We start from the raw sequence: 21,068 nt of genomic DNA, 5'->3' as shown, positions 1-21,068 counted from the left end.
CTAGGACAATAGTTTGATGCTAATGACACCTTGTTCTAAATGGTTGACAATGATTTACTTGTGTTTTACAAAATGATGTGTCTATCACAAAACAGATGGCTCAGCGAGTTTTCGTGCCCCTGCACATCTGATTTGGTTATATATGGCATTACTTCCGTCCATATATTTACCTTGATTTAATCATTTCGGCACAGTTTGTGACACACAAATTGCGTCAGCGGATACAAAGTTTCTTTCAGAACCTTGGTCTTAACCTATTCTTTCAGAACCTTGCAGTTTGTATGGAAATTCAATTTAACCAACCTAACAAGAAAAGTATTACCATTTGCGTTCGAAGTGTCACCAGTGTCACACATTGACTGACAGAAGCGGCAGCATAATTTTTGTTTATAATTCAAGTTCGTATGTTCTGATCACTGTATCGGCTAGAATAATACATAATTGTACCGAAACGTTTTCTGAAATTTACACAATGGATCCGTTACGTCCAAAAACTGTGCCACTCTCTGCCGAAACGATATTATGGTTTGAATTTCTGTTGGATCCATCATTGCTGACCGTTCATTTAAGCAAAGAGAATACATGTCAGTTTTGTTGTTCTAAAATGTTTATTATGTTAACCAAATAAACAAAAAGATTTACTTCTCATTAAATTTGCAGTGCCAACGCCAGTCGAGCTGATATCACAATTTCTGTCCATCGCACCGGAAAATCAATCCAACGCAATCGATATCACAAGTCCCGACATTGAATCGGCGCTGAATAAAAATGAAGGACTGAAAATCGGACATAAACAACTGGCGTTGAAAATACTCGGATTGAAGGTGGCTTCACATTTGAAGTGGAATTTGGGTGAGTTGTTCGAATATGAACAAAATCGAATCGAATGTAACGCATCACTGTTGGTTCCTAGAAATTCTGGAAAAGAGTCTGCCCTTACAGAAACAAGTGCAACTGTTGAGTGACTTATGTAGCGTAACATCTGGGAAATTTGTTAGCCTTCCACTGTCATTGGTCCACGAATGCCATCTGGGACCAGAAGGCTCGGAGAGAGCGTTCAACTTTGCATTGACAATGTACCATCGTTGGGTACTGCGCGCTCAAGTGCTCAAGGAACTTCCGGCCAGGATAGTGAAACCAGGTTTCGGCCATGTGTTAGTACAACACAATTACGTAAAACAATTTTTCTACGAAACTTATTTGTTTATCTCGATTAAATTTAGTCTAGGCGGACAGGAACAGGCAACATTTCGAGACGATATGTTCGTTGAATCGTTGAAACCATTTACTCAGACGAGCATCGATTTTCTAACCAAAATTTGTGACAACGACGACTTCATAGCCCTCACCTACGATTCGTTTGTTGCGTTGACATCCAACTCGGAACGCACAAGCCAGAATTTCGATCAGGCCATTGTATTGAGTAAAACGGAGCTGAGGGCGCAGATTTGCTTCGATTTATGCACATTTTATTTGCACATAAAAAAATATGATTTGGCGCGGATCAATGCTATCGCATGCCGTAACAACTTATCGGAATTGAAGGAACAGTACAAGACCACTGGGAAAAGTGAATTTGCCTTTTGTACGTTAAATGAAGACGAATTGTATGGATATATGTTAGCTTGTGGTGTTGGCGATCAAAAGTTGGGATTATTGCATCGTCTGAATGAGTCGATGCTGCATCATTACAAGGACATAACCGATATTCTTAAAGCTGACAATTTGAACAATGAAATCCCGTTAGTTAACCGTCGAATTCTTGAATTGGATATTGAAGGTAAAAATCGGATTCAGCTGGCTAAGCAATAACTTAGATTTTTCGTATATAGGCAGTGTGTCCAGCAGGGTATTACAACTACCGAAAGATCTGTTGATACAAGTGGCCGCTCTTAACACCATCAAAACCATTCTCGACGAACGGAATCTGTTTTCCTACAATGATTACCTGCAAAAATACAGAAAGCAAAATGGGCTCGCTGTACTTGTCGACGAAGTTGCGGATATGCTAACGTTGCCGGTGCCGTTAGAATCTCACAATAAATTCAAAAACTATTTCCTGAACATGATGCTATCGTCGGACGCCGATGTCGATACGATTCGGAAGACAAATCTCTTTTCGAACGAAGAACTGCAGGACATCAAGAAGCAACGCAGTGGCGGAGATATGGTCCTGCCACCGGTAGCAGCAATGACCGACTGGAAAATTGGCGATTTGAAAAGTGAGATTTTTGTTTTCGTCTTAATTTGCCTCAATCATATGTATCGTTTCGTATAAATTTAGATTCGAGACTGGAAGTGGGTGCCATGAAGCGACAACTCATTTCTTGCACAAATGCGAATGTCGTTCGAAAACTTCTGGTCAAATTAATAGGAACAAATCCGGTGAAACCACTGTGGACAATCAACCCGAGGTTCGTGCGACATTTACATAGATGTTGTTCGAAGTATTTCATTTACTTTACGATTTTTAGCTGGTCCGTTCCGATTCCACTAGATTCCGTGATAAAATCTATGCCACGCTGTTTTATACAAGACTTTGCATTTATATTGGTGGGAAAAGCGAGAGAGTTAGCAGCAAAAAGTGTTAGTTCTTTGAGGGTGCTTTACAGCCACGACAGCCAAATATTTCATTTCCCTCATCAATCGTTACAGGATTTCAAGACAGCTCTGTCAATGCTGGCCGCATTAAAAAGTGAAACACAACGTCCAGATGTCCAAAACATACCAGCCGCTACTCCATTGAGTAAACTCATCGAATGGGAAATTCTATTTATTCAGGTCTACCACACTCTGGAGGATTGGCCGAAACCCCGGTACGACAATCAATTGTTAATCGCCAAATGCAAACAATGTTTGATGACGCTACAGAATGGTGACTCGGTGCTGCCACGCATCGAAATATTCGATTATTGTGCAGCGATGTTGTTGAATTTGAACGAGTGGAATGCACTCGTGACGGCTGATAAACGATTTGCGTCGTTGGAACTGTGCTCGACGTTTGCCGGTGCTTTTATGGAATCGGACAGTTTCAAGGGGAAGAAAATCGGTCGTGATGCGTTCGATTTGGTGTTGCCCATGTTTATGGTGGTCAATAAACGTGGTGGACAGGGACAAAACAATCGGGATTCACCGAAATTAGCGGCTACCACTAATTTAATGCCTTTTCTGAAAAAACTTCGCAATGTGTCCAGTGAGTTTCGAATTCCGATTATTTCTTTACGACGCCCATGTTACGATACAACTTTCTTCATTTCCAGTTATATCCATCGTTTTGTCGCTTCTGGCTAAACTGTTCAACATATTGAAGGACGATTCGAACATGGAAATCGTCACCGACTACTTATCAATTTGGCCGACCAGCATCAGCAAGTAGGTCACCTTTTGTTGCAAGTAATACGAATTAGAATTTTGACAACATTTATTTCCGTCACAGTGCATCGGTTTACAGTATTCGATCGGTTTCGGAGACGCTTTCGAGTCTCGTGAAACAGGGCCTCAAATATTATCCACAATATTTTCCTTGGCTGCGATTGAATGGTGAAATTGAATTCGGTGGGTAACAGTGACAGTACTATATACCAGTTCACCGTAATTTTCATTGCTCGAACAAAATGAATTTTCCTCTAATTTACAGCTAACGAAAATAACGAAGCGGCAATGGCATGTTACACAAATGTTCTAATCACGGGATCGGAGTACTGCACCTTACCTTTACAGAGACCCGTAATTGACGATCATATCGTAAAACGAATGATAAAATGTTGCTTAAACCTAGGATGCAATATGCAGGCCGCTATCCTTTGTCAGGTTTCAAAAAACAAACAATTCATTTCGCTCATGGTTCGAATTCGGAAATTAAATTTTAATTTTCCCCGAACAGTTCCTGGAAGACGTGGACTATGTGCTGGCATTTAAAAGTCTGTCAGAGAAATCGAATCGTGCCGTGAGTTTCTCTGATGCAATGGACGCGTATTACGATTGTATCTGGGACCCGACGCTGCTTGAGTTCATAATACATCAGCACAGTCGAAAGGGAGAGCATAAGCGGAAACAACAGGCGGTAAAGTTTGAGAATGACGAGTGACCATTTCGGTAGCAATTCAACTAATTTTTGTCACTATCATTCGTAGATTGCTGTTATGGGGCAATTGGAGTTGAACGCCAACAATAATGACGAAATCAAGCGAGAGGCAGCATCGATACGTCGAACCCGATTTTTGAGAGCTTTGGCTAAGCAGTACATGCTGTAAGGTTGATGTGAAGAACAATTCTTTGTTAAACAATTAAGAAATAAAATAATTCCAACAGACTTTAAGATTTCTTATACAGAAGTTCGCTGCCATATTAGTCTCATACTATACAGATCCGTATGACTAATGCATATTTACACCTAAATCTAAGTCTTAATTCAATTTTCTTTCTAATCAATTCGGTTTTGAAACCTCCACATTTTTGTTTTTTGTGGACGTTTACAAAAAACGTCATGAGGTCCTGCATTCCACATATTTTAACAAATAATTTTCCTAACAATAATCAGAGAAGTCCGTATATATATCGAAACGTGTCGTCATCACGTTATCTAATCTTTTTAATCGTAAATATAAACCAGAATATCTATAACATAAAGTTTAAAATTGCCTGTTTTGGTGTTTATTTTGTCTCCCTATAGGACAAAAGGGAAACTACGCGACAAACTCTGTCCCATTGTTATACCATTTCCTTCTATTGGCACACTATTTAATTCTACTGGTCACCAATACCTTTCGCTATAGAATCACAGGCTAAAAGTCCTGTAGACTTAAAACGTGGCTTTCCCACTAAGTTAGTAATACATCATTTTCATTACCTTCGAAACGTCAGACCAACGCACTCCAAGAACTGTTACTGGAGTGCGTTGGTGAGACACGATCCCAGCTATCACACTTGTCGAATAAATTGAGGGAGCGATTTGCAGGCAGTTAACGTCAACTGATTAAAGTTAATGACAACTTAACGAAAACGTTGTGAACCTTTCTTTTACCTACATGCGATACATCATTTTTAAAGTTGTTTGAAACGTGAGGCAGCACGAAAGCTGTCAGACTCGTCGAATTTGAACGAATGAATTTAACGAAAAATTATGTGAGACTTACCAAGGCTATAGACTGTTGTGGAGGTCCCAACAGCCTTTAGCCTTGATATATATCACTATAACATCAGATCATTTGGTAGAGAATGATTATTCCTTTTTCCAGAAAAAAACCAATTGATTCGCTTAAAAAAATTATTGGAATCGCGAATTGCGGTCGAGGAAAAACAACAAATTTTATCGTGTAGCATAATTAACTGAATTTGATCGCATTGCCAAATGCTACGCCAGACTGTGCATCCAAGAAAAACTAACTTGACAAAACAAAGTTCACGATAATTTGAAAGTGTCATCGCCGTGATTTAATGAAATTACTTGATAGATCATTTTCATGGCCTTGTAAACGTCAGACACTATCCCAACTGTCAGACATGTCGAAAAATATCGAATGAATTGAACGAACGATTTTCATATAAAAATAATTGAACGCAGTTAACGTCAATTGATTGAGGTTAAGGACTACTTGACGAAAAATTAAGTGGGGTTACGTTGACAAGTACCGTGATCTATATGTACTTTTTGTCCCGAGCAAAGCCGGTGAAATCATAAAACAACCCTTTTCTGTCAGGTTTTTTTGTTGTTGTCAAAATGTCATAAAAATACGAGTGCTTGATATTGAAGCTCTATTCACTTCTTATAGCGACATAAAATCCAGGAAGGTTTGAAGAAACATCTTTTTAGCCCCGTACGAAGTACGAAGGGGCTTATAGGATTACGATGCCGTGTGTAATTGATGGAATTCGAAGCAGACGGTAAGGGCAAAGTGTTTGCCTATGTTCATAGATGACGAATCCGCAATAAAAATTTGGGCCGTCTGTCCGTCTGTCCGTCTGTCTGTCACGTCGATATCTTGAGTAAATCAAATCCGATTTCAATTTTTTTTCCCTGAGAGATAGTCAAAATAGTGAGGCTAAGTTCGAAGATGGGCATATTCGGGTCGGCCCTTCGTGAGTTAGGGCCACCTAAGTGATTTAAGGTCTTTTGGTGATATTTATGGCAAAATAAACGATGGAAATGTAAATGACACGGTATTGTCAATACCAATCCAGGAAAAAAAAGTTTTTTAAAATCGGGTGAGTGGACCGTGAGTTAGGGCCTTAGAAGTGAAAAGCTACTAGGGCCCTTTGTGTATTTCACATATAACTCGAGCAAATTTCATCCGTTTTTCGTATTTTTTGTTTCATTTGGAAGGTAATCAAAGGCCGAATAGAATGTAGTTGAAAAAAAAAATTAAATTTGGATCCTCGGACTGAGGCCGATACTAGGCCCTATGTGTATTTATACTCAATAAATTAAAATTTTAGGGCTATTTGAAATTTTTGTTTTATTTGAAAGGAACGTCGTACGGGGCTTCGTAATTGCGCTATGCGCAATTTCTAAGATGTACACATTACATAATAATTTTATTTGAACTACTTTAACCGGCGCATAGGCTTACGGTCAAAGTAGGGTGACAGACGCACTAGGGTCACGTACGCAATAGCTCGTTTACACGTGTAGCATCTCACTGTACTTGTAGAATCATCCAGCAACTACTTCTGTGTGTAGTTTTTTATAAAACATTCAACGAAATGCTTTTCTTCATCAAACTTTTCATTATCAGTTTGAGCTTTAGTCTCCTTTCTTATACATAAAATCGAAATAAGTCTTAAACTACTTATAAGTGGTATATAACTTTGATAAATGAACGAACTAGAGTGAGTAATGTTTGTTGTTTGAAGCAAAGCGCCGAGCGAGGTAATGGATATTTTACCACGTCAAAAAGAGTAGTATTTTGATACCAATAATACTATTAGCAGCCCTAATGGTAATTTTGCAATGACTAAGTTTTTTTTATTACCCTGCTAGATGCTGTGGTTGAAGAAGTCAAATAATTACAAAATGAAAATTACTCAATCAGTGGAAAATGAAAGTTTAAAAAAACGAGCCGTCAGAACAGTCGGAGCGTTTGCTGCGACTGAGCCCCGTATGAACCCGTACATCTATTGCGCACGTGACCCTAGTTCGTCCGTAGCCCTACTCTTCCCGTAAACGTCGGTAAAGTAAAATTCTTATGAGATTTGTACGTCTTAAAAATTGCGCATAGCGCAATTACGAAGCCCCGTACGATGTTCCTTTCAAACGTAACACAAATTTCAAATTGACCTACAATTTCCTCAGTCCTATATTAACCTATATTTACCTATAAATAAACAATTTACTGATAAATATGCTAGTATATAGCTCAAAATAACTATCTATACCGTTATAAAGCTCAATATACTATATATATATATATAGATATCCATATTTGGGATCCTTGAAACACCACACACACATAACAAATCACTTCCCACTGATCAATAACTTTGTAAGAATTATTTTCACCGATTTATATTGTTTTTACAAAAATCCAAAATGGCGGCCGACGTCCATTTTGTTAGGAGGTGGAAAGTAGTACGACTGCTTAACATTCGTTAGTACCTTTCAAACAAAAAAAAATTCATGAAATTTGGTCAAATTTTACTCGAGATATTAACAAACGGGAAGAAATAAAAGCGATAAATCTAAAATAAGAATTGATCACTTGAAAATTAAAATGATTGCAGGAAAATAAGAATGTGATGACAACCAGTTTTTCAAATATAACACTACGAAATAAGATTCTATCAACCTAAAATAAGAAGTGATCACAAGTAGTACCTACCACCCGCTAAATCAAATGTGATCACTAAAAATAAAGAATTTGATCACTAAAAATAAAGAATTTGATCACTAAAAGTAAAGAATTTGATCACTAAAAGTCCGAACGAATACACATAAAAAGCGTTTTAACACGCCGAGCGATCCGGCCCATTGCCCCGGAGCGAAGCGGAGGGCCGCAATGCGAGCCGGGCGCCGGAACGGTGTTGGTAACTTAGGAGTTAATTTTTTTTCTCTCGCATCGTCTAATAATTAGTCTGTGTAATTCATTGCACATAAAAAGCGTTTTAACACGCCGAGCGATCCGGCCCATTGCCCCGTAGCGAAGCGGAGGGCCGCAATGCGAGCCGGGCGCCGGAACGGTGTTGGTAACTTAGGTGTTAATTTTTTTTTCTCTTGCATCGTCTAATAATCAAACAGAATAATAGATAGCATATCCTTATTTCTTGCAATCAAATTTTTTATTTTGCACGATCATTTCTTTATTTTTTGTAATCAAATTCGTATAATTGTAGATCATTTCTTATTTCGAGACGATCATATGTTAGTGGTAAAATTGCATATATTTAGTGATCAAATTCTTATTTTTTGGTGATCAAATTCTATTTTTATTGCTATCATAAAAAAATTGTGATCATTTCTCTTTTTCTAGTGATCATTTCCTATTTTCTTGTGATCATTTCTTATTAAATAGCTATCACTTTAATTACATGCCTTAACAAACGAGCCGTCAGAACAGTCAGAGCGTTCGCTGCGACTGAGCCCCGTACGAACCCGTACATCTATTGCGTACGCGACCCTAGTTCGTCGGTCGCCCTACTCTTACCCTAAACCTACTAACCTAAAATTCTTATGAAATGTGCACGTCTTAAAAATTGTGCATAGCGCAATTACGAAGCCCCGTACGACGTTCCTTTCAACTGTAACCCAAACTTAAAAATTTTTGCAACAATTTATATTAACCTATATTTACCAATAAATAAACATTTTACTAATAAATATGCTAGTATATAGCTCAAAAGAACTATCTACACCGTTATATAGCTCAATATAGCTGTATATATTTATAAATAGATATCCATATTTGGGATGCTTGAAACACCCCACACACATAACCAATCACTTCCCACTGATCAGTAACTTTTTAAGTATCATTTTCACCGATTTCTATTGTTTTTACAAAAATCCAAAATGGCGGCCGACGGCCATTTTGTTAGAAGGTGGAAATTAGTACAGCTGCTTTGCATTCAATAATACCTTTCAAACAAAAAAAAATTCATGAAATTCGGTCAAAGTTTACTCGATATATTAACAAAAAACACCACGTTCACTGTACGGCCGAGTAGCCACATATAAGTTCACTCCAAGAGACCTAGCTCACGCTTCTGTAAACCGAATTCCATGAACTTTTTCCCTGATTGGTACGGTCAATACCTATCTAATAAAGCAAAATCCATCGAAATCCGTTCAAATTTGGCCAACCTACAAGCAAAAACGGCTTGCCACCCTGTACCTAGTTCACTCCAAGGGGTCTAACTAACGAGTCGATCATCTGATTTTCATAAACTTTTTTTTTGTCGATCGGTATTGTAAATACCTTTTATTTGACGTTTCACTTACATGTTAAGCCTTTGAATGGCCGCAGATATCTTCGGAAAACGTTAAATCAGTTATGGGGCCCCAGCTCGGGAGGGGTCGACCCAAAATTGCCCATCTTCGAACTTAGCCTCACTATTTCGACTAAAGCGGAGAGATTTAAGCATAATCATTATATACGTCTTAAAGAAAACTATTTATTTACCCCCCTTGCCTTTGAATCATTAGGTTGCATGGGTCCAGAAACAAAGAAATTTATTGACAAGTTGGGATCGTTGATGAAGAGAGCATCAGGGGAGCCACGTTCCAAAGATTATCTGTTGCAGAAAATATCTATTGCTATACAAAGAGGCAATGCGGCATGTATTCTTGGAACTTTAGGAAGTAATAGAGCGGATGATTTTTATTTATTGTAATATTTGTTGATTGAAAAGATCGTTTTTTTATTGACTGTGCCGTATGCGAGCAGTCTTTTTTTTCGCTTTGAATAAATAAATAGCAGCCTTTTTTTTCGCATATTTAAATAAAGAGAAGTATAGACCAATAGAACCGTTAAATAGTAAAAAAAAAAAAAATTCGACTATATTTTAGGGAAAAAAATTTTTTGAAATCGGATTTGATTTACTCAAGATATCGACGTGACAGACGGACGGACGGACAGACAAAATTTTTATTGCGGATTCGTTATCTATGAACATAGGCAAACACTTTGCCCTTACCGTCTGCTTCGAATTCCATCAATTACACACGGCATCGTAATCCTATTAGCCCCTTCGTACTTCGTACGGGGCTAAAAACACCACCTTCACTCTACGACCGAGTAGCCTCATATAAGCTCGCTCCAAGAGAAGTAGCTCACGCTCCGGTGAACCAAATTTCATGAACTTTTTTTTCCCTGATTGGTACGGTCAATACCTATCTAATAAAGCAAAATCTATCTAAATCTGTTCAAATTTGGTCATCCTACAAGCAAAAACGGCTTGCCGCCCTGTACCTAGTTCACACCAAGGGGTCTAACTCACGAGTCGGTCATCTAATTTCCATAATTTTTTTTTTGGTCGATCGGTATTGTAAATACCTTTCATTTGACGTATCACGTACAAGTGTAGCCTTTAAATGGCCAGAGATATCTTCGGAAAACGTTAAATCACTTATGGGGCCCCAGCTCGGGAGGGGTCGACCCAAAATCGCCCATCTTCGAACCTAGCCTCACTATTTTGACTATCTTTCAGGGAAAAAAAAATTTTTGAAATCGGATTTGATTTACTCAAGATATCGACGTGACCGACGGACGGACAGACGGCCAAAATTTTTATTGCGGATTCGTCATCTATGAACATAGGCAAACACTTTGCCCTTACCGTCTGCTTCGAATTCCATCAATTACACACGGCATCGTAATCCTATAAGCCCCTTCGTACTTCGTACGGGGCTAAAAATGTCCGTCTGTCTGTCCGTTCTCGAACTTGAGTAAAACACATCCGATATCTAAAATTCTTTTTTCGCCGTTTGGTAATATCAAAAGACAGGTTAAGTTCAAAGATGGGTGATTTCGGATCGACCTCTCCGGAGCTGGGGCCCAATAAGTGCCTAAGTGTTTTTCGACGATATCTCCGGACAATTAAACGTTACACTTGTAAGTGATACGCCAAATAAAAGGTATTTACAATACCGATCGACAAAAAAAAAGTTTATGGAAATCGGATGACCGACTCGTGAGTTAGAGCCCTTAGTGTGAAACAGGCACAGGGCGGCAAGCAGTTTTTGCTTGTATGTCGGCCACATTTGAACATATTTCGCCTGTTTTAGCTTTATTGGATAGGTATTGACCGTACCAATCAGGGGAAAAAAAGTTTATGAAATTATGTTCTCCGGAGCGTGAGCTAGGTCTCTTGGAGTGAGCTCTTATCTGGCTACTCGGCCGTACGTGGAGTATTTTGTCAATATCTCGAGTAAATTTTGACCGAATTTCATGATTTTTTTTTTGTTTGAAAGGTATTAATAAATGTGAATCGTCAGTACTATTTCAGGTCTCCTAACAAATTGGCTTCCGGCGGCCATATTGGAATTTAGTAAAATTGAAATATCTTGGGAAAAATGGTACTTAGAGAGTTTCTGTTAACAGAGAAGTAATTGGTTATGTGTGGGGGCTTTTAGGAATCCCATATGTGGACTTCTATATATATCTATATACATCATATTGAGCAATATACAGGCATGTAGAGCTATATAATAGCAAATTCATTTGTGGAATGTTTATTTATAGTGAAATATAGGTAAATATAGCGGTATATAGCTGTTTAAATAGGAATTTATGAAAGTTGACTTCGTACGGGGCTGTCTATATTGCCTCCGGCAATTTATTTGTATATGATAACAAGGCAAAGAGGGGATAATGCAAGTGATTTTAAAGAGCGAATAGCTTTTCAGCAGAGAAGAAAATGAAGTAAGAGAAATGAAGAGTTTCACAATAAAGGCTTTTGATACGAATAGGTGTTTCGTACGGGTCGGCGTTAGCTATGTTTTTTTATTAAAATGCGCAAAAAAGAGGTTGCCCACAATAATGACGCAGCCAGTAAAAATAGAGTGCAAGGAATGAAGTACCGAAAAACGGGCTGCCGCCCTGTACCTAGACACTTTCGCTTGTAAGCCTCACTTCGTTCGGCCTACAATCCGCGAAATTGCCTAAAATCAATCGTCCAAAACAGGAACACAAATAACCATTACAATGCCGATCGACAAAAAAAGGTTATATAAATCGGCTGACCGACTCGTGAGTTAGACCCCTTGGTGTGTACCAGGTACAGTTTGCCAAGCAGTTTTTCCTTGTAGGGCGGCCAAATTTGAACATATTTCGACTACTTTCGCATTATTAGGTAGGTATTGACCGTATCAATCAGGGAAAAAAGTTTAGAAAATTCAATTCATCAAAGCGTGAGCCCGGTCTCTTGGACTGATCTGATATCCGGCTACTCAGCCGTAGAGTAAACGTCGAGTATTTTGTCAATATCTCGAGTAAATTTTGATTGAATTTTATGATTTTTTTGTTTGAATAAAGTGTCAGTACTATTTCCGGTCTCCTAACTAAATGGCTGCCGGTGGCCATATTGGATTTTAGTAAAAGTGAAACAGATTGGGGAAAATGTTACTCAGTTTCTGTTAACAGAGAAGTAATTGGTTATGTGTGTTGGTCGTTTTAGGGATCCAATGTATGGACATTTATATATAACTATATACAGCTATACAGCTATATACAGGCATATAGAGCTATTTTCAGCTATATGTCATATTTCTCTGTAAAGTCTTTATTTATAGTTAAATGTAGGTAAGTATGCTGTTATACAGCTGTTTATATAGAAATTTATTAAATTTGACTTCGTACGGGTCTGTCGATATTGCCTCTGGCAATTTCTTTTTGCATGATAATAAGGCAAAGAATTGATAATGTAAGCGAATTTAAAGGTCTAGAAGATTCTCAGCAGAGAAGAAAATGAAGTGAGAGAGATGAAGAGTTTTACATTAAAGGTTTTTAAGGGGAATCACCACTTGGCTAAATTGTAGCCTACATTTCTGCGTTTTTTATTATTTGATCGGCGATATCTTTAAAAAGAGAAAGTTTTTCAAAAATGCGGAACCATTATTTTCTGTAAAAGTATATTAGCTTTAAATGAAAAATATTTTTTAACCATAGCACCGAGAAAATCGTGCAGATTACCCAAATTTGCATAATCTGCACGATTTTCTCGGAGCACATAAAACTATAGCTAAAAAATATATTTTTCATTTAAAGCTAACATACTTTTACAGAAAATAATGGTTCCACATTTTTGAAAAACTCTTTCTTTTTAAAGATATCGCCGATCAAATAATGAAAAACGCAGAAATGTAGGCTACAATTTAGCCAAGTGGTGATTCCTCTTAATACGAATAGGTGTTTCGTACGGGTCGGCGTTAGCTTATGTTTTTTGTTGTTGAAAGAATGGTTTAGTAGTAGATACCAAATCTTGGTAGTTCGTTTTCTATATACGCTATATAGTAATATAATAGAGTAGTATTCGTGATATCTAATCAGATGAATAGCCTTTTCAGAGAGGTTAGTCGCTTATACCTCTGACGGCGAAATTCATCCAAGAATAATTAAAACAACATATTGGGTGTGTTTGTTGGTATAGTAGAAAACCGGAAATGAGAAAATGTTCTCAATTAATTTAGTCAAACATTTTTGCTGTTTAAAATGTGTATTATATGGGTACTGGTGTGGGTACTTATATATTATGAAACTGATGCCGAAGTAATAAATTCAAAAGAAATAATCGTCAGATAAAAAAAGATGAAAATGGGATTTGTTTCGTTTAAAATGCAATTAAATAAGTATTAGCATTTCAAATCCTCTTTAAATTAAAATTAATGTGCTCTGCACGAAAAGAATACAGAGCCAACATTTCCGTTCTGTTTAATTTTTGCATGAAAATAATATCGAAATGTTTTTCTCAAGCCATGACGGAGGTGAGTGGACTTCTTTTTACCGTGGTAAGGTAGACACTCAGCTTTTTTTGGGGTTATCTTTCTTCAATCTTTGTAGAGGGAATTGTCAGAAATTTAATGGGCAATACGTATGTTATACCTTTGCTTAAAATATTTCAAATTATATTAGAAAATTGAAGATCTGTTTCTGAACAACTGACTTAGATTCTGGCGCACTTAAATGCACACATGCAACGAGGTAACGATGAGGACCAGACTTTTTTGGCTGGGAAATTTATTTGTTGGGTCGGGAAATTTTCTACATTTGTTTAATTTCAGGCTACACTCACGGAATCTTGAAAACCAACACATTTTCTGTTCTGTGTTTTACTGGTTTTTTGTGAATTTTGCATGTATTTTTATATGGAGAAATCAGAAACTGAAGTAAAACACAGAAACAGAAAATGTGTCGGTTTTTATGTGTCCGCACATCTGATTCGGTTATATATGGCATTACCTCCATTACCTACCTCCTTACTATATTTACCGTGGTTTTTTAGTTACAATCAAAACAAACTGTCAACAAATAAAATATCCCAATTTGTTATTTCTGTTAAGTTGGTAACTCACGAAATTGTTGCTTCTTTCAAGCACTAGAATTTTCAAAAGTTGGAGCGGCTTCTTGAACTTATAAGTCTGCCTCGAAAGTATTACCTCAGAAACACAATATTGGTCTATTCGCTAAAAACCACAAGAATTTGAAATAAATGAAATACACAGCCTGGCATGGCATTCAAGTCATTCAACCTGATGCTCGAAAATTGCTTATTTTCGAACATCGCTCTGATAGTTGCATTGAATAGTATAGTATAGGCATAACTGATTTCATTTTATTTTATAAATTCATTTCGTGATTCAATGATGAATGCTCAACTAATTGAAAATCATTTAACGTTTTCCATTAGTTGTATGTCTCTGCGAAACTTAAAATTGTTGTTAAACTAGGCATTAGTGTATTCTGAAAGTTCAATAAGCTATGGTAACGATTATTTAACAGTGAGCTGATGCTTCCTATTATTATTTGATAAAAGGCAAGGTGCTCGGGTGGGATTGAAAGAATGTGTGCACTAGCTATTGATATATATTAGCAGATTGAATAAAAATCGTCCTTTATTTCGTTTCAATTTAACCTTACACATGTATGTATACGCCCTACAGATATTGTTCATTTTATTGAGGATTTTTCGCTATTTGTGTCCTTTGCCAAAGATCATTTTGTCCTAAGCGAAACGAGCCGTCAGAACAGTCGGAGCGTTTGCTGCGACTGAGCCCCGTACAAACCCCCACATCCATTGCGCACGTGACCCTAGTTCGTCCGTCGCCCTACTCTTACCGTAAGTCTACTGCGGCCGTAAACGTCGGTAAAGTAAAATTCTTATGAAATGTGTACGCCTTAAAAATTGCGCATAGCGCAATTACGAAGCCGCGTATGACGTTTCTTTCAAATGTAACACAAACTACACTTCTCACTGATCAGTGACTTTGTAATTATCATTTTCATCGATTTATATTGTTTTTACAAAAATCCAAAATGGCGGCCGACGGCCATTTTGTTAGGAGGTGGAATAGTACGGCTGCATTACATTCGTTAGTATCTTTCAAACCAAAAAAAAATCATGAAATTCGGTCAAATTTTACTCGAGATATTAACAAAAAACCACCACCTTCACTGTACGGCCGAGTAGCCACATGTAAGCTCACTCCAAGAGACCTAGCTCACGCTCCGGTAAACCGAATTTCATAACTTTTTCCCGGATTGGTACGGTCAATACCTATCTAATAAAGCAAAATTTATAAAAAAATATTGAAATTGGATTTGATTCAAGTTATCGACGTGACAGACGGACGGACAGACGGCCCAAATTTTTATTGCGGATTCGTCATCTATGAACATAGGCAAACACTTTGCCCTTACCGTCTGCTTCGAATTCCATCAATTACACACGGCATCGAAATCCTATAAGCCCCTTCGTACTTCGTACGTCGCTAAAAATTGTGTACTAACCGCAAAACATATTACATCAAACGCTCTATACCAGGCAAAAGTTGACCGATTTTTACACGTCGGATTCGTTTCTTACATAAGAAACACTTAAAGGTACATTTCCATTTATTTTTTATCAATTTTAAATTTCAGAAGAAATTACTTGATCAAAAATGTCAATAAATAATTTGCTAACTCCCCTGCGTTTGAGTTTAGGCTGTATGGGCCCAGAGACAAAGAAATTTGTCAACAAACTCAATGAATGTACAAACCAGGTATGGTCTGTTCATACAAACCGGAGGACATGACGATTTCAATATTTGCACATCCAGTCCACTAAGTAATTCCATTACTTTAAAAATATACTTCTTTACATGTCATCTTCAATCTGCTCGCATTTGTTAGAAAAAAACAAGAACGAATAATTAAACTAAAACTGAAAATTTGAACAAGCTATACGGCTATACCTAAACACATGATTAATAGTTATTTGTGCAACTCAGTGACTCTTGACCTGTGGTTTCAAATCACAATCACACATCTAGAGCCTAATAAAGTACTTCGCATTGAGATTCATAAAACGATTTATGCCACAGAGTCATCCAAAGTTTACAAATTTTGCATATTATGATGCTGAGTGACATAAAAAAACATCCATTTTTACATAGCAAAATTCAGTGCCAGGTATAAAATACCGACAAAATTGCACTTTTATTCTTCATTAACCCTTGGGTTTATCAACTGGTCTGTTTGATTGTATTTAACATTTGTCGGAAGAAAGACTTTGGATTTTATGGATGCTCACTACGGTTTTTATCGGCTGTTCTACCCATCTACATCGCATGGCTGCCACGTTTCGGCCTAGTAAAAGTTTTTTTTAAATATAAATTATACCTTTAGCATTCAATTGAAAAAAGTAGCCACGATCCTGACTTCATTTGATTTCAGTTTTTGAAAGTTTTATTACAAAGTAATATCTGCGTAGATCTAGTATGATAATGTGAATTCGAAGGACTTCATAGATTATGTAACGCAAAAATGATATTACTCTTCACTGTCTTTCACAGAGAAGAAATTTTAAGTTGACATTCCGGGTCGCTTTCAAATTGTCTGTGTCAACCATTCAATACACATGCAGTATAAACGGATCCCATTCATTTTAGACAGAGAGACATACGAATTTACCATACGAATACACAAACCATAATCATGAGGCTGAGTTATACCTTCAATTCAATGAAGAATTAATATCGGAATTAACAAACATATTGTGTATATGTCTCGTGTATGTGTGCGTATTTTCATTTTTTTTATTTAAAAAAAAGGGATGCAGGTCAGAATAATAAATACGAAAAACGTATTTTTAGTTTATTTTAAACATCTGCCGGTTACGCAGTAAAAAGCCGCCTCTTGTATGTTAACAATTACACCGGTTTCTTCTTCAACAGTCGAGTTTCATTTCGTTCAAGTATATACCATCATCGTTCACAAAATAAAAAGTGGTTTGCTGTACTTTACAGTGAATTTAAGTGGATTACGACGTGACGACGGTTATATGCAAAAATATTTGTTTATTTATTGATAACACCCAGATATTGGACCAAATAACCAATATTTAATTAGTGAAAGTCACCTCCAATCGAAAGTGTGTGTATTTTGCCACCATAATAAAGTGTGTTCTTATTGCTCTGATTCCATATGAAAATTGAATCTTAAATCAAATTCGAATTCTGTGGTTGTTTAATGAATCGACAAAATCTAAGCTCAAAATGCAATTAACTGCCTGGCTTATCGTACTTTGGATTATAAGCGGTGTTGAATCGTCGTCTCATGACCATCGCTGGTTAAGAACGGAAGTAATGGATGGAAATGGATTGTATATACTCGATTGGAAGATAGTTGAAAAGGAAATTGTGTTCCGAGTTACAGTAAATACTCGTGGATTCATTGGCTTAGGATATTCATTGAAAAATGGCCAAATGAACGATGCCGATTTGATATTAGCATGGGTTGACGATAGAACGGGAAAACCAACCGTTTTGGTAAGACAGTGTTATTGTTTATGAATTTCTGATTTTGGATAGGGGGCCATCCATAAAGGACGTCCGCACTATGGGGGTGGGGGGGGTCGCCAAAGTGTGACCGCCAAACATTTGTGTAGTGGAAAAGTGCGGACAAGGGGGAGGGCGGGTCTAAAATTCCAGAAAAATCGCGGACGTCCTTTATGGACGGCCCCTAGGTGGTATTCATGTGGCTGAGAAGTATATAACCATTATAGTGAAAATCGCAACAAATATTAGACCTATGTAGATAAATCTTCCATAATGCCATACTCTTGTTCCCTTCACGTAGTCCTAATAGCGAAGGGTTTGCACCACTCTACTGTTTCGATCTGTGAGATGATATGAGCATCTTTCGATGCTTTACATTTATTAATGCTGTTCAAAAATACCACATCTCATTAGGCCATGGCGACAGTGCACAGTGGTAAAGAAATTACCATGTAAAAGTCTAGCTAGTCCTAATAGCATTTACCATTAGCATACTGTTGTTGTTAGTGAAACTAGCGACAGGAACACTGTTATCGCACATCCTAAAGTTTAATAATATGATTGGTTGGCATCATAAAAAACTTATGAAAAATGGTTGAGGGGTTGAGGCTTTAATATTCCATTTGGAATTTTTTGATCGACATGGCACAAAATGACATACAACCCTTACCATAGTTTGCAACAACTGTTCAATGACCAATCATCTCAACCGTGACACTCAACAAGTGGATTTCAGGCCACATTCGTATATAGAAACTATGTGCTTCCTCTGTCTACGTACTCGGTTACAGCTGGATGCATTTAGACACAAGCTAATGTGCACACTCTGCAAATATGTAAAATTTAATAAAACTTGCCACTAAGTATTTGAGTTACATTTTTAGACCCGTACGAAGTACTGGGGCTTATAGGAACGTTATGCCGTTTGTAGCATGTGGAATTCGCGCTAGGGTCAAATACGAAATAGTCTTACGGGTCGTACGGGACTCAGTCGTAGCAAACGCTCCACTGTTCTGACGGCTTGTTTTTAGCCCCGTACGAAGTACTGGGGGCTTATAAGATTAATATGCCGTTTGTAACACGTCGAATTGGATGCAGACAGTAAGGGCAAAGCTTTTGGTTATGTTCATAGATGACGAATCCGCAATAAAAAAAATGTCCGTCCGTCCGTCCGTCCGTCCGTCCGTCCGTGACCCCTCTAGCTTGAGCAAATCACAACCTTTTTTCAAAATTCTTTTTTCCCCGATTGGTATCGACAAAAGTAAGGTCAAGTTCGAAAATGGGCATGGTAGGGTCGGCCCTTCCAGAGCTAGGGCCCTATAGGTGTTTTTCAGTCTTTCGACGATATCTACCGAAATACGCACGTAATAGCTGCTTGTGATATATCAAATGAAAGGTATTAACGAGTAGAACAAAGTTGCTGAACATTGTTTTTGTGTAGGATGCAACGCGAGCTTGTTGGGAGGGCTCAAAGGTCGTTACTCGGCCCTAAGTGTTTTTTCCACATAAATCGAGTAAATCTCATCCGATTTTGCCAGATTTAGTTTTTTATGGAAGGTAATTGAATACCGAAAAGAACGTGGCGAAAAAAGTTTCAAATTTGGGCCCTTGGACTAAGGCCGCTACTCGGCCCTAAGTGTTTTTTGCACATAAATCGAGTAAATCTCATCCGATTTTGCTAGATTTTGTTTTATTTGAGAGATAATTGAATACCGAATAGAATGATGGCAAAAAATGTTTCAAATTTGGGCCCTTGGACTAAGGCCGCTACTCGGCCCTAAGTGTTTTTTGCACATAAATCGAGTAAATCTCATCCGATTTTGCTAGATTTTGTTTCATTTGAGAGATAGTTGAATGCCGAATAGAATGATGGCAAAAAAAGTTTCAAATTTGGGCCCTTGGACTAAGGCCGCTACTCGGCCCTAAGTGTTTTTTGCACATAAATCGAGTAAATCTCATCCGATTTTGCTAGATTTAGTTTTTTATGGAAGGTAATTGAATACCGAAAAGAACGTGGCGAAAAAAGTTTAAAATTTGGGCCCTTGGACTAAGGCCGCTACTCGGCCCTAAGTGTTTTTTGCACATAAATCGAGTAAATCTCATCCGATTTTGCTAGATTTAGTTTTTTATGGAAGGTAATTGAATACCGAAAAGAACGTGGCGAAAAATTTTTCAAATTTGGGCCCTTGGACTAAGGCCGCTACTCGGCCCTAAGTGTTTTTTGCACATAAATCGAGTAAATCTCATCCGATTTTGCTAGTTTTTGTTTCATTTGAGAGATAATTGAATGCCGAATAGAATGATGGCAAAAAAAGTTTCAAATTTGCGCCCTTGGACTAAGGCCGCTACTCGGCCCTAAGTGCTTTTTGCACATAAATCGAGTAAATCTCAACCGATTTTGCTAGTTTTTGTTTTATTTGAGAGGTAATTGAATACCCAATGGAAAGTTGGCAAAAAAATTTGGGTTTATAAAATAATGTCGTAAATTGTTGGTTTTATTTGAGAGGTACTTCGTACGGGCTTTCGTAATTGCGCTATGCGCAATTTTAAAAATGAACACTTTCAGTAAATTTGACCATGCCCAACTTGACTTGCATTTTGGTAACAGACGCATTAGAGGGTTGTAGACGTATTAGGGTTCCGGGCGTATTACGGCTACGGACGTATTATGGTTACGGACGAAATAGGATTACGGATCGTACGGGGCTAAGTCGCAGCAAACGCTCCGACTGTTCTGATGCCTTGTTTAATAATGTAAAGTCTCGGAATTATAGAGAAGTGATCCTATACTTTTATATGTGAATCGACATAACTTCGACTGAATAAAAAAGATGGCGCGCTCAACGTTGAAAACGGTTTCTGACTTCGCTTATTTTCTTAATTTTTCACGATACTTTATTAAATTAAAAATAAATTATGCATAATTTCGCTGTATAATACACTACAAAAATGTTTTAAATAACTTTCGGCATCGAAATAAAATAAAACATAGCTAACGCCGACCCGTACGAAACACCTATTCGTATCAAAAGCCTTTACTGTGAAACTCTTCATTTCTTTTACTTCATTCTCTACTGAAAAGCCATTCGCCCTTTAAAAT

General features: G+C 37.5%; 2 protein-coding genes across 2 annotated transcripts in view; both read left to right on the top strand.

Moving 5' to 3' along the window:
* Window positions 1-338: 338 nt before the first annotated feature.
* Window positions 339-4,286, top strand: LOC119075286 (integrator complex subunit 8). Its single transcript, XM_037181674.1, has 14 exons — window positions 339-407; window positions 438-584; window positions 661-852; window positions 914-1,154; window positions 1,224-1,780; window positions 1,833-2,222; window positions 2,285-2,414; window positions 2,475-2,586; window positions 2,656-3,193; window positions 3,261-3,372; window positions 3,437-3,555; window positions 3,638-3,810; window positions 3,884-4,063; window positions 4,134-4,286. Exons 2-14 carry the CDS (start codon window positions 473-475, stop codon window positions 4,251-4,253), a joined length of 2,976 nt encoding a protein of 991 aa, XP_037037569.1. The 5' UTR covers window positions 339-407; window positions 438-472; the 3' UTR covers window positions 4,254-4,286.
* A 13,020-nt stretch (window positions 4,287-17,306) lies between these two features.
* The window catches only part of LOC119075287 (MOXD1 homolog 1-like), a 50,553-nt gene continuing 46,791 nt past the window's right edge, over window positions 17,307-21,068 (top strand). The window contains exon 1 of the mRNA XM_037181675.1: window positions 17,307-17,959. Within this exon, the coding sequence (XP_037037570.1) occupies window positions 17,687-17,959 (273 nt within the window). The 5' untranslated portion in view covers window positions 17,307-17,686. The remainder of the gene's footprint in view (window positions 17,960-21,068) is intronic.

This window comes from Bradysia coprophila, unplaced genomic scaffold (assembly GCF_014529535.1).
Source record: "Bradysia coprophila strain Holo2 unplaced genomic scaffold, BU_Bcop_v1 contig_197, whole genome shotgun sequence".
In the NCBI taxonomy this organism is placed as follows: domain Eukaryota; kingdom Metazoa; phylum Arthropoda; class Insecta; order Diptera; family Sciaridae; genus Bradysia; species Bradysia coprophila.
Note: the sequence above shows the minus strand (reverse complement) of the source record. Positions and strands in the feature narration are given on the sequence as shown.

Bases quoted from the DNA above. Each gene is read 5' to 3' on its own strand.
- LOC119075286 (XM_037181674.1), top strand. From the start codon at position 473: ATGGATCCGTTACGTCCAAAAACTGTGCCACTCTCTGCCGAAACGATA. The intron at 1,781-1,832 runs GTAAAAATCGGA...TTTCGTATATAG, and splicing joins TCTTGAATTGGATATTGAAG to GCAGTGTGTCCAGCAGGGTA. The intron at 2,587-2,655 runs GTTAGTTCTTTG...CAATCGTTACAG, and splicing joins GAGAGTTAGCAGCAAAAAGT to GATTTCAAGACAGCTCTGTC.